This window comes from Myotis daubentonii, chromosome 10, assembly GCF_963259705.1.
Source record: "Myotis daubentonii chromosome 10, mMyoDau2.1, whole genome shotgun sequence".
NCBI classification, from domain to species: domain Eukaryota; kingdom Metazoa; phylum Chordata; class Mammalia; order Chiroptera; family Vespertilionidae; genus Myotis; species Myotis daubentonii.
The window spans coordinates 62,943,721-62,957,136 of record NC_081849.1 but is presented as its reverse complement, the minus strand read 5'-3'; the positions used below and the strand labels follow the sequence as shown (position 1 = coordinate 62,957,136).

The 13,416-nt window shown below is 43.9% G+C and overlaps 1 protein-coding gene across 11 annotated transcripts in view; it reads left to right on the top strand.

Annotated features, from left to right (window-relative positions):
* OSBPL3 (oxysterol binding protein like 3) overlaps positions 1–13,416 on the top strand; it is a 157,156-nt gene that overhangs the window by 100,098 nt on the left and 43,642 nt on the right. For 9 of the 11 annotated variants that reach the window (XR_009454769.1, XR_009454768.1, XM_059712581.1 and 6 more), the window contains 3 exons: positions 1,674–1,777; positions 1,981–2,073; positions 3,822–3,978. Coding sequence is in view for 9 of the 11 variants with exons in the window: in XM_059712581.1 (XP_059568564.1) it covers positions 1,674–1,777; positions 1,981–2,073; positions 3,822–3,978 (354 nt within the window). In the remaining 2 variants the exon portion in view is untranslated. The remainder of the gene's footprint in view (positions 1–1,673; positions 1,778–1,980; positions 2,074–3,821; positions 3,979–13,416) is intronic. The other 2 variants (XM_059712589.1, XM_059712587.1) reach the window with 1 other exon arrangement.

The following is a 13,416-nucleotide window of genomic DNA, read 5'->3' as shown; positions in this document are numbered from 1 at the left end:
ACCCGTGCCCGGGCCCCTCCCCCAAAGAATCTCTTTCAGTTGGTTTGGAGTAGGGCCCTGGCATCACTGATTTTTTAAAGTTCCCTTAGTGATTCTAATAAGGAGCCAGGATGGACGACTCTTGCCATAGGCTGCTCAGTGTTCTCAACCATAATTAGCTAAGAATGTCCCAGGGAACTAAATAACAGAATAGTCACCCGTGGGGTTGTAGGTGACCTGCTGTAATTGTTTGGGGGTGGGACTTGGACATTTAAACAGTTTCCCCAGTTGATTGTAAGGTGTAGCCATGGCTGAGAACCACTGTTAGAGAAAGGCACTGGGTGGTAGCCTTGAAAGCCACATTTGCTTCTGGTGAGTGATATTACCATGTAGGGCCATGTAGGCTTTGCCCTCTCAGTAAATATCACTCTCGAGCTTCACTGAGTAACAGCAGTCCGTGAAGTATCGTTCCAGGGGATGGACCAACAGCACTGGCCTGGCCTTTGAACTTAGAAACGCAGAGTCTCGGACCCAACCCCGATAGTCTGAGTCAGAAACCGAGGTGGACCCCAGCGATCTGTGGTTGTACAGGTTCTCCGGGTGATTCTGCTGGCCCCAGAGTTTGAGAGCCACTGTCTTTTTTTTAAAATATATATTTTTTACTGATTTTTTACAGAGAGGAAGGGAGAGGGATAGAGAGTTAGAAACATCGATCAGAGAGAAACATCGATCAGCTGCCTCCTGCACACACCCTACTGGGGATGTACCCGCAACCAAGGTAACATGCCCTTGACCGGAATCGAACCTGGGACCCTTCAGTCCGCAGGCTGACGCTCTATCCACTGAGCCACCGTCTTAATGCACTTGGGCTTTGATTCCTCAGCAGACACAGCTGGTGTCACCCAGTAAACAGCAAATTGAGGACAATTTTTGAGTTAGTGATCCAGGAACTGGTCCGAGAATATCTTAGGTCCTCTTAGGCCAGTCTGCAGAAGTGCACCATTTAACTTGTACCGGGTCCTTATAAGCGGACAGTGGTGCCCTGTTATTGCAATATTAGAAGTGATGATGATGATGGCTTAGTTGTGCTTACAATGTGCCAGCACTCTAAAAGCGCACTGCATATATTAGCTCATTTAACTCAAAACTGTGAGCTAGGTGTACAATTATCCCACTTTCCAGATGAGAAAACTGAGGCATGCAGCAGTTACATAATTTGCCAAAGAGTCACAGTTCATGAAGTGCATTCAAACGGAGGCAGCCTGGTTCTCCAGGGGCACACCTTTAACCACGACAGTCTACTGCAGTGATGGTGAACCTACGACACACGTGTCAGAGGTGACACGCGAACTCATATTTTTGGTTGATTTTTCTTTGTTAAATGGCATTTAAATGTATAAAATAAATATCAGAAATATAAATCTTCGTTTTACTATGGTTGCACATATCAAAAAATTTCTATATGTGACACGGCACCAGAGTTAAATTAGGGTTTTTTAAAATGCTGACATGCCGAGCTCAAAAGGTTTGCCATCACTGGTCTACTGCCTCTCCTATAAAAGAGGAAGTCAAATTTCCTATCCTAACAGGTGCACATCAGATACCAATAAATGAGAAAAGTAGCTGTGCTAGCACAGCGATGCCTAAATGCCAGATAAGTGCCCCTGAGCCAGCCTTTTGCTTTTCTCCCGCAGACCTGGCACACTGCCACTCCTACCTGGTGGAAATGAGCCAGCTCCTGCAGAGCATGGACGTCCTGCATCGGACGTATTCGGCGCCAGCTATCAACGCCATCCAGGTGAGCCAGGTCCCTCTTCTGTTTGCATCCTGGTGCTCTCCTGCTTCCCTTTTTCCTCCCCGCCTTTCACTAACAGTGGATGTTGTCTGGTCCGGTGCTTGGGCCAAGTTTAAGGGGATGGAGGTGGTTACTTTGCTGTGCGTTTTCCCCTATTGGTTGGTGGATCTTACTGTCTGTGCTCTCTTTCCCATTTTGAAACAAAGGGTGGAGCTTTTGAAAGTCCCAAAAAGGAGAAAAGATCTCACAGGAGGTGGCGGTCCCGAGCTATTGGCAAAGATACTAAAGGAACACTACAGGTAACCACTGCTCCCCCAGGGGACTGGCTCCTCCACTGGCCCTTCTCTGCACGCCACGTGCTGGGGGCTACTTGAACTCAAGTAGGAGCATAGAAGAGGCAGGTGAAGATTCTAATTATTCTATCAAATACCCTGTGCAGAGAGAGGAATTAGGTCACTGAGATTTTCTGGACACTAGGACAGGCATGTAATACTGGGTCAGGGAAGTGGCATGAGGCTGGAGGGACTAGAGCCATTTCGAGGGCTTTGGCTGCTCATTCTTTAATGCTTAGCCTGCCTGCTGGCTTCCCTGCTTGGGTAGGTGCTCTGACCCGCCTCTTCCGCTGCTGCTCAGTGGGTTCCTCAACCTCTGAGCCCACGGGCTCGAGTTTCTGGGAACAGCACATTGTGCAGATGCTCTTTTGCTTCTTGTCTCCAATTTTCCTGTCAGAGGTTTACTGTGTCACACTAGCTGCTGACTTTCCCAATGCATAGCTAAGCTGGAGCCCAAGATTTGCAGCTTGGCCATTGCATGTTAAATTGCAACAATATTCGGGTCCAGATAAATCAGAAAGTTACAGATAAGTCATCTGCTATATTCTTGTAGACTCTTTGGTTCAAAGCACTTTATGGGTTGAACCTAAATACTTTCAAAGTAAAGAGTGATTTGTGTACAGATATGTGAGAAGTTAGTTCATTTTCTAGAAGCACCAAGGGCAAACAAAGAAAACGTTTTTAAACCTATCCACTATTAACAAGCTCGACACTGGATGATTATTGCTGGGAGGAAGGAACTGAATATAATGAGGAAGAGCCCGGCAGCTTTAACCATCATTTTCAACCTATGGCTTTAATGCTTCTATCATTTCCAGAGAATATATCGGTCTCCCCTTAACTGCAGTTTTGCTTTCTGTGGTTTTGGTTTTCCACAGTGAACCGCAGTCCAAAAACATGAAAAGGTAGATTCGGAAAATAAACAATTCATACGTTTTAAATTGCCTGCCTCTGTGGTTCAGTATTATCCACAGTTTCAGGTGTCCATGGGGTCTTTTAACATATCCCCACAGATAAAGGCAGACTATATTATATGTGCTTTCTTACCCATACTTTTTAAAATGTATTTTATTGATTTTTTTTTTTTTACAGAGAGGAAGGGAGAGAGGGATAGAGAGTTAGAGACATCAATGAGAGAGAAACATCGATAAGCTGCCTCCTGCACACCCCCTACTGGGAATATGCCTGCAACCAAGGTACATGCCCTCGACAAGAATCAAACCTGGGACCCTTTAGTCCACAGGCCGAGCTTTTTCCACTGAGCCAAACCAGCTAGGCTCTTACCCATTATTTAAAAAATATTTTTTTTATTGATTTCAGAGAGGAAGGGAGAGGGAGAAGGAGATAGAAACATCAATGATGAGAATCATTGATTGGCTGCCTCCTGTATGCCCCCTATTGGGGATCGAGCCCACAATGCAGGCATGTGCCCTGACCAGAATCGAACCGGGACCCTTCAGTCTGCAAGCCCACGCTCAACACTGAACCAAACTAGTTAGGGCTTTCACCCATTTTTATTTTTGCAAGAAGCCAGTACAATTTGTGGTAGAAAGTGCTTTCCTGAATTTTCATTTATTTTTCTTATGAGTAATCATTCAATAGTAAGACTTTCCTACATATTGACCTATTCTTACTACTTTCCAATCTTAAAAACAAGTAAATTTTCTGAGCAATTTGCATCTCTAAAGAAATATCTCCTTTTGGTGTTACTTTAGGTCCCTAAACCTTTTGGTGGCCCACAAAGACTGCATTCTTCCAATCCTAATTTGTCAACACTAGATTTTGGAGAAGAGAAAAATAATTCTGATGGCTCTGAAACCTCATCTGAGTTTTCTAAAATGCAAGAAGACCTGTGTCATATTGCCCATAAAGGTACGTGTTCAGTGAAAATATTAAGCGCATGTCTGAATGAGGGCTGTCCTTGGAGAAGGACCTCGGTCGGTTAATTTCCTGATCTTTTGAGATTTTAGGCAACCCATTTTTTTTTTTAAATTTCCCTAAGAAGTGTCTGTTAAACTTATTAGGGGAGATAGTGAGAGCATTCGATATGATTTAAAAGCTGAATAATTTATATGCTGCTGATAGGGATGTAAACTGGTACTTTAAAAAAAATCTGCCTGTTCAGCAACTCCACTTTAAAGAATTCATTTGTAGGAATTAACTTAAAATTTATTCAAAGATATTCATTTTAGCATTGTTTATCACATCAAAAACTAGGAATAAATGTTCAACATCACTAGCCAGTAGGAAATGCAAATTAAAACCATGATATTACCACACACGTATAAGAATAGCTAACGTTAAAAAAAAAAATACTGATAGTACCAAATGCTGGTGGCAATGCAATATGATATAGCCACTCTGGACAGAAGTTTGGCAATTTTACATAAAAATAAACACACCATGCAATCTAACATTCACATTCCTGGGCATTTATCTCAGAGAAAATGTACACTTAACTCCACACAAATACCTTTACACACGCATTCAAAGCAAGTTTATTTGTATTAGCCAAAAACTGGAACAACCCAAATGTTCTTCAACAGATGAATGGTTAAACAAACTATGGTATATCCATACAGTGGAATACTACTCAGCCATGACAGGGAGTAGACTTTGGTTATACATGAGTTGAAGGAACCTCAGGGGTATTGTGCTGACTAAAAATACTCAATCTCAAAAGGTTACCTAGTGTATGATTCCACTTGCTAACACTTTTGAAGTGATAAAATTACAGAGATGGAGAAGAGATTAATGGTCGCCCAAGGTTACAGATAAGGAGGAAAGGGGGAAAGTATGGGTGTGATTATAAAGAAGTAGCAAGAGGGATCTTGGTGATGATGAATAGTTCTGTATCCTGATTCTGATGGTGGCTCCACAAATCTACACAAATGACAAAATTACATTGACTCATATTTACACAAATATACATAAATAAGAGCATGTAAAATGGTGAAATCTGAGTAAGAGCAGTCAATCCCAATGTCAATTTCCCGGTTTTGATATTGTACCATAGTTATGTACGATATTACACTGTGGGAAATTGGATGTAGGGTACCCAGGACTTCTCTATACTGTTTTTGCCACTTCCTATGAATCTATAATGACTTCAAAATTGAAAAGTAAAAATAAATTAGAGGTCACCTAAATGCCCCAAACAGAGGGACTGTATTTTTTTTAATATAATATAATCATATGATAGGATAGTCAATAGCCTAATAATAATAATAATAATAATAATAATAAAAGAGAAAAATGGTAATTGGCGTATAACGATACCCTTTTCATTGGCTAATCAGGGCTATATGCAAATTAACTGCCAACTAAGATTGGCAGTTAACTGCCAACAAGATGGTGGCTAATTTTCATATGTAGGCACAATGCAGGGAGGCGAAAGGGAAAGCAGGAAGAAGCCCCCTGCCACTGACAGTGATCGGAAACCCAGGGGGGAGCTAAGAACTGGGGGGCAGGGCAAAGGCGGCCCTGGGGGCCGCCTTTGCCCTGCCCCCCAGCCATGATCGGAGAATCAGGCGCCTTTTCCACCCTGGCCAGTGATAGCAAGAAGTAGGGGTGGAGCCAGTGATGGGAGCTGGGCACGGTCGAAGCTGGCAGTCCCGGGAGCTAGGGGCCCCTTGCCTGGGCCTAAAGCGGAGCCCACGATCGCGGGGCCGCTGCAGCTGTGGGTCCCCGCTGCCCGGGCTGAACGCCTCAGCCAGAGGCATCCTGCAGGGGCAGGGGTGGAGCCCGCGTGATCGCGGCGCCCCCCGCTGCCACTGCAGGTCCCTGCTGCCTGGGCCGGACGCCTAGGCCAGAGGCATCAGGCCTGGGCTGGGGGCAGAACCAGTGATGGGGGGAAATGAGGGTCCCCTGCCCAGGCCTGACACCTCTGTCAGAGGCGTCAGGCCTGGGCAAGGGGCCGATCCTGCGATTGGAGGGTGATGGGGGTCAACGCCTGACGGTTCCCAGTATGTGAGAGGGGGCAGGCTGGGCTGAGGGACACTCCTCCCCGCCCCACACCCAGTGCACGAATTTCGTGCACCGGGCCCCTAGTAATAATAATAATAATAATAATAATAATAATAATAATAATAGCTTATTTTGAGCTCAGGGCTGTCTGTCAGGTAGTTGCTAAGCACTTTTCTCGCATTGTATTTCATTTAATTCTAGCAACAACCTAGGGAGTAGGTTTTAGTGCAGCCGTGGGCAAACTACGGCCCACGGGCCGGATTCAGCCCGTTTGAAATGAATAAAACTAAAAAACAAAAAGACTGTACCCTTTTATGTAATGATGTTTACTTTGAATTTATATTAGTTCACACAAACACTCCATCCATGCTTTTGTTCTGGCCCTCCGGTCCAGTTTAAGAACCCATTGTGGCCCTCGAGTCAAAAAGTTTGCCCACCCCTGTGCTAGTGTAACCTCCATTACACAGGTAAGAAACTGGAGGCTTGGAGAAGCCAAAGAACTTCCTGCAGGTCACATGGTAGAAAATAGCCAATTTGAGAGTTGAATCCTCACCTGCCTGACCCCAGAGTCTGTACTCCGCACCTGGTGGCTCACTGCCCTTTCATGGGGTAGTGAGGGCTATTTTCATAGAGACAGGAAGGAAGTAGTTCATAGCATATCAGTGAGTAAAAATGCAAGATCACAAAACAATCTATAGGTGTGATCCCATTTTTTTCAGAAAAAAATAAACTATATAAACCTGGTGTGTATAGGCATACTCAAAAGTCTGAATGGATATACACCAGCATTTTCATGATGGAGGCTGAGATGTAACACTTATTATCTTCTTTGTGTTTATCTTTTTTAAATTTCATATATTAATCATTTTTAAAGAAGAAAATAGGTTAAATATTTTTAAATAGGAGGGCTGTGCTTGCAGTAGGAAATAAGACATTCCCTCTATGTTTTTTAAAATATTTTTATTGATTTTAGAGAGAGAGGAAGGGAGATGGAGAGAGAGATAGAAGCATCAATGATGAGAGAGACTCATTGATCAGCTGCCTCCTACATGCCCCCTACTGGGATTGAGCCCACAACTCGGGCATGTGTCCTGACCAGAATTAAACCGTGACCTCTTGGTTCCTGGGTTGATGCTCAACCACTGAGCCACACCAGCCAGGCAAACATTCTCTCTATTGCCTTGCTCTCCTGGACCAGTATTTCTCTTCTTTCCTGTTATTAATTACTTTAGCTCTCTTTTTTTCCTTAGTCTACAAACCTAAAACATGTTGGTTATGGGGAAGCCATGTCATGCTCTTTGCAGATTCCTACCTCAAACTCTTGCTCTCGCTCTCGCTGGAACTTTGTCAGCGTCTTGCAGTGCTGTAGTACGGTCCATCTGTGAAATGGGCAGAATTACCTGCCCTGACCCTTTAAAGCTCTTCTTCCCCCTCCCCCATGTGTCTTCTACTATTAAAGCATCAGTTATAATTAGGCATTGCATGTTAGGTTTTGCAGGAGGAATGCCTATAAAACACCTTTACTTTTTAATAATATGAACTGTCTTTTTAAAAATGGGAAAATGCTGCCTCCCAGCAGAGGGAAATTCCTGCATTTTACCTACACGAGGAGGCTGCTCCTCAGCAGGAACAGGGCCCATTGATCCGGTCCTCCCGCAGAGGACTCGGCCCCGGGGCCGTCTCTAATGGCCTTGGCCAGCTGCTCCTCTTTAGGGCTTTGTGAAAGCCAGCTGGCTGCAGGGCTGCCACATACCTAGGCGAGGTCAAGGTCTGTGCTCAGGAAAGGTGCAGGCGCACGTACTCCACAACAGCTGGGGCCGCGGGGTTAGTGACAGTAAATTCCACAGGGAGCCTCATGAGCTGTGTTCCCTCCTGTGACCACTCAATTAAAACTCAACACAGGGCCAGAACCGGTTTGGCTCAGTGGATAGAGCGTCGGCCTGCGGGCTCAAGGGTCCCGGGTTCGATTCCGGTCAAGGGCATGTACCTTGGTTGCAGGCACATCCCCAGTGGGGGGCGTGCAGGAGGCAGCTGATCGATGTTTCTCTCTCATCGATGTTTCTGGCTCTCTATCCCTCTCCCTTCCTCTCTGTAAAAAATCAATAAAATATATTTTAAAACAAACAAACAAAAAAAAAAACTCAACACAGGGAGAAACCAATATGGCGGCATAGGTAAACACCGGAAATTGCTGCCTAGTACAACCACTTCAAAAATACAACTAAAAGACAAAACAGACATCATCCAGAACCACAGGAAGGCTGGCTGAGTGGAAATTCTACAACTAGAAGGAAAGAGAAAAGCACACTGAGACTCATAGGAGGTGCAGAAGTAAAGTGCAGAGGTACGGAGGCGCACGTGGAAAGGGCTGGCAACTGAGGACACGGTTGTCTTTTTAAATCAGGAGGGAGTCTCAAGCTTCCGACTGCTCTGAACTCCAGTTCCAGGTGAGTCTCTGGGGACCCAGACTCATACGGGAGAAACTGGACTGTCTGGCATCAGTCGGAACTTGAGGGCGGCTTTCTCTCAGAGGTGCTTGCAGCGATTACCGCGGGACACTGAGACGCAGGGCCTCTTAGGGTAGGCCTGAGGATCAGCCATAGCTGTTTGCTCCGCCCTTTGATTCCCTGAGACCCCACCCCACCCAAGCTGTGCGCAGAGGCTTTTGCGTATGAAAGGCCTGGCCCTTTGCAATCTGAAAATTACCTAACAAACTGCAGCTGGGTCAGAGAGACCCAGAACTTCCAAAAGAAGGCCCAAGGCCCCAGGCCTCACAGCAGCTTGCATTGCTTCACAGCTAGGCCTCATCTGGGCACCTACAAACCCCAAACAAAGAAGAAGAATCTGCACATCTCTCCATAGCTCCTGCTGGGTAGCCTCAGGCAGAGACTAAATTAGCATCTCCTTAGAGATCCAAGAGCCAGTGTACCCAGTGGTCAGAGTTGGACCATCCAGATTACAACTCCTCAGATCCATAAGGGATACACTCAGGGGGAAGACTCAGTGAGCACCAAAGCCCCACGGAAGCAAGTCTTGCCCCAGAAGGGTGTCTCCAGCACAGAAGTTCTCCCACTGTAGACACAGCTGATTCTCACAGCCAATTGGCCTGGAGGTCAATTCCTCCCAGTGATACCTACAATAATCAAGGCTTAACTACAACAAGACTGTGCACACAGCACCAAGGGTGTTCACCTCAGGTAATTGGGGAGGCTGAGCCACTGGGCCCTATGGGATACCTAGCACAGAAAACCACTCTATCAACACAGGGAAGCATAAAAAATGCAGAGACAAAGAAACAGGTCACAAATGACAGAAATGGAGGAAAGCAAACTACAGGATATAGAGTTCAAAACCACAGTTATAAGGTTTTTCAATAATTTTCTAGAAACCACCAATAAATTTAGTGAGATCCTCAAGAAATCTAGTGAGACCCTCGAGGATATGAAAAAGGACCAAATAGAAATTAAGCATACACTGACTGAAATAAAGAGTATTATACAGAGTTCCAACAGCAGGCTAGAGGATTGCAAGAATCAAGTTAAAGATTTGAAATACAAAGAAGCAAAAAACACCCAACTGGAAAAACAGAAAGAAAAAAGAATCCAAAAATGTGAAGATAGTGTAAGGAGCCTCTGGGACAACTTCAAGCATACCAACATCCGAATTATGGGATTGCCAGAAGAAGAGAGAGAGCAAGATATTGAAAACCTATTTGAAGAAATAATGACAGAAAACTTCCCCTACCTGGTGAAAGAAATAGACTTACAAGTCTAGGAAGTGCAGAGAACCCCAAACAAAAGGAATCCAAAGAGGACCACACCAAGACACATCATAATGAAAATGCCAAGAGCAAAAGACAAAGAGAAAATCTTAAAAGCACAAGAGAAAAAAAGTCAGTTACCTACAAGGGAGTACCCATACGACTGTCAGCTGATTTCTCAACAAAAATTATGCAGGCCAGAAGGGAGTGGCAAGAAATATTCAAAGTGATGAATAGCAAGAACCTACAACCAAGATTACTTTACCTAGCAAAGTTATCATTCAGAATTGATGGTCAGATAAAGAGCTTCACAGATAAGAAAAAGCTAAAGGAATGCCGAAACCGGTTTGGCTCAGTGGATAGAGCGTCGGCCTGCGGACCGAAAGGTCCCGGGTTCGATTCCGGTCAAGGGCATGTACCTGGGTTGCAGGCACATCCCCAGTAGGAGATGTGCAGGAGGCAGCTGATCGATGTCTCTCTCATCGATGTTTCTAACTATCTCTCTCCCTTCCTCTCTGTAAAATATCAATAAAATATATTTACGAAAAAAAAAAAAGCTAAAGGAATTCATCACCACCAAACCAGTATTATATGAAATGCTGAAAGGTATCCTTTAAGAAGAGGAAGAAGAAGAAGAAGAAGGGAAACATACAAATTATGAACAACAAATACACATCTATCAACAAGTGAATCTAAAAATCAAGTGAATAATCTGATGAACAGAATAAACTAGTGAATATAATAGAATCAGGGGCATAGAAAGGAAATGGACTGACTATTCTCGGGAGGGGGGAAGGGGTTTGGGGGGTGCGGGAAGAGACTGGACAAAAATCGTAAATGTATGGATGAGGACAGTGGAGGGCGGGTGTAAGGGCATAGGGTGGGGTGGGAACCAGGTGGAGGGGAGCTATGGGGAGAAAAAAGAGGAACAACTATAATAATCTGAACAATAAAGTTTTAATTTTAAAAAAACCTAAACAAAACCCAAAAAACTCAACACAGGGTCTCAGCCAGTAGTGCCCAGTGGTTGAGTGATCATTTTCTAATGGTTTTGAGCTTATGGAAGCTTTGCATAAAAAGCCAAGTATGTCACAATGATGTCATTTTCATCAATTAACAGTTAAAAGATATATATGGCTTAAAACAAAACCAGACTATTTATCAAAACCAGACTATTAACCAAATTTAAGAATTTGGCATAAAAATCTGCTGGGCAATTGTATTTATGTAAATAATGGGTAAATAAGTAGAACCATTTAATGAAATTAGTGTGTTTACACTTAAAGAATATTTTAGATAAAATATGGGTTAGAAAGTATTTTAAAACCATGGACATTCTGTGAGGTTTGGAAATTAGGGGATGCAGATTACAAAAGATGAAACCACCCCAGAAGAGTGGACTGGTTTAGGAGATATTTTAGGTATATTAACATTTTAAAGAAAATTCACCAAAATGTGGTTTTCATTAAACAGGGAAAGATAAACAATGTGTCCTACTGTGGGTTGGATGCTATACAGTGGCACGCTTTCTCACTGTTTCCTTAGAGCAGTGATGGAGAACCTTTTGAGCTCGGTGTGTCAGCATTTTGAAAAACCCTAACTTAACTCTGGTGCCGTGTCACATATAGAAATTTTTTGATATTTGCAACCATAGTAAAACAAAGACTTATATTTTGGATATTTATTTTATATATTTAAATGCCATTTAACAAAGAAAAATCAACCAAAAAAATGAGTTCGCGTGTCACCTCTGACACGCGTGTCACAGGTTCGCGATCACCGCCTTAGAGCATTCTTGAGATATGGGCACTCTCCACACATGCAGATGTGGAAACTGAGGATTTGTCCAACATCTGAACACTAACTAAGTGGTAGAGTAGGATGTTGGCTCCTGTTTGCCTTGTTACAAACTTTCTTAACCTCGTACCAGACTGCCACCACGGAGGTGATGTCTGTGATTTGCGTGTCTTCCTCAAGATCTTATTCTTTTCTGAGAAACTTCTAGAGAAGGGGCATTTTAAAAAATAGAGCTCAGGTAAATTAAGAGTATGGGTGTCCTTCAGTACCAGCCTTGGCTATCCAAACATGCTGTCTATACTCTCACCACTTAACTCAATAGAAGACAGCATGGACCTAGCTGGCGTGGCTCAGTGCTTGAGTGTTGACCTATGAACCAGGAGGTCATGGTTCAATTCCTGGTTGTGGGCTCAATCCCCAGTGTAGGGTGTGCAGGAGGCAGCTAATCAGTGGTTCTCTCTCATCATTGATGTTTCTGTCTATTTATCCCACTCCCTTCCTCTCTGAAATCAATAAAAAATATATTGAGGGGGAAAAAAAGACAGTATGGAAGCTGGCAGAAACGGGAAAGGTAGAGATCACTAAGTCAACTGCATGATGCTTATGGCATTCCATTTTGTCAGAAGGCCAACTTGTGTCCACTCTCTCAGTACAGTGAGGGGGTGTGAGAAATGGCTAAAGACAGCCTGGGGAAAATATGAGTGAACAGAGATGCCGTAATTGCCTTCCAGGAAGAGGCCAATGAGGAGACACCGGGTAAATGTCAACGTAGGAGCACAAAGGACTTTCTTACCCCAGAGGAGCGGACTGCTTTATGAGACAGCAAATGCTCTGAGAAGCGTGGGCCACAGGCCTTGTGACCAGGAGATGCTGGTGCTTCTATGTGGCAGTGACCTTCCTGGTCTGTGAGCTTCTTTGTAGTTGAGCATCTAAGACTTTCCATGTGGTCTTGTTCATTATCAGATATCCATAGGTGTGCTACACCAGTATCTTTCTTTTTCTTTTTCTCTAGCATCATGTTAGAAATTAGTAAGAGAACACTCCTGTCACAGGGAATATTCCTGACCTCTGAGATTCTTAACGATTAATATAAAGATAGTCTCCTGTGAGCAGCCTTTAATCACGGCTCTGTGTGCTGGGTCAGGAGACTGCTGTAAAGCACTGTATTATTGTCCTCTGAGTGGGCCTCAGCAGTCATTTAAGAAATTTAGTGCATGGGGATCTGGTCTTCTGAGTCACTTTGTCAGGTGGCTTTGACCTTAAAATTAAATATGGTGACTATATGAGTTTCTTTTGGCTTAGTTAGTGTCCACCACAGTCTTGTCCGCTATACATTTTGAACCAAAAGGTGTGTGTTCTGCCAAGTTAAAAATTGTGATAGGAATCTTCTAGCTTGGTTGACTGCCTAGCTTTAGTGCAGGCCTCTGGAAGCCAGAGGAACTGATTAGCAAAGTGGCAGCCAGCCGAGTGTCACATTTATTTAATTTAGAGCAATAAATAGGACAGTGAAAAAAATTGTAACGAATGCTAACTAGATTTATTGTGGTGATCATTTTGCAATGAGTACAAATATCGAACCATTTTGTTATACACCTGAAACTAATGCTATATTACCAATTATACCTCAATTTAAGAAATGACAGTGAAGCGGTACCCCCCAGGGACCCACTCAGCTGGGCGCCGGGTCCTGAGGAGTTGCAAAGGCGGGCAGTGCCTGTCTAATAGACATGAGATGCCGCACTTAACTGCGGGGCTGTTGCTTTCCTGCTGAGGCTGCTCTTTTGCTG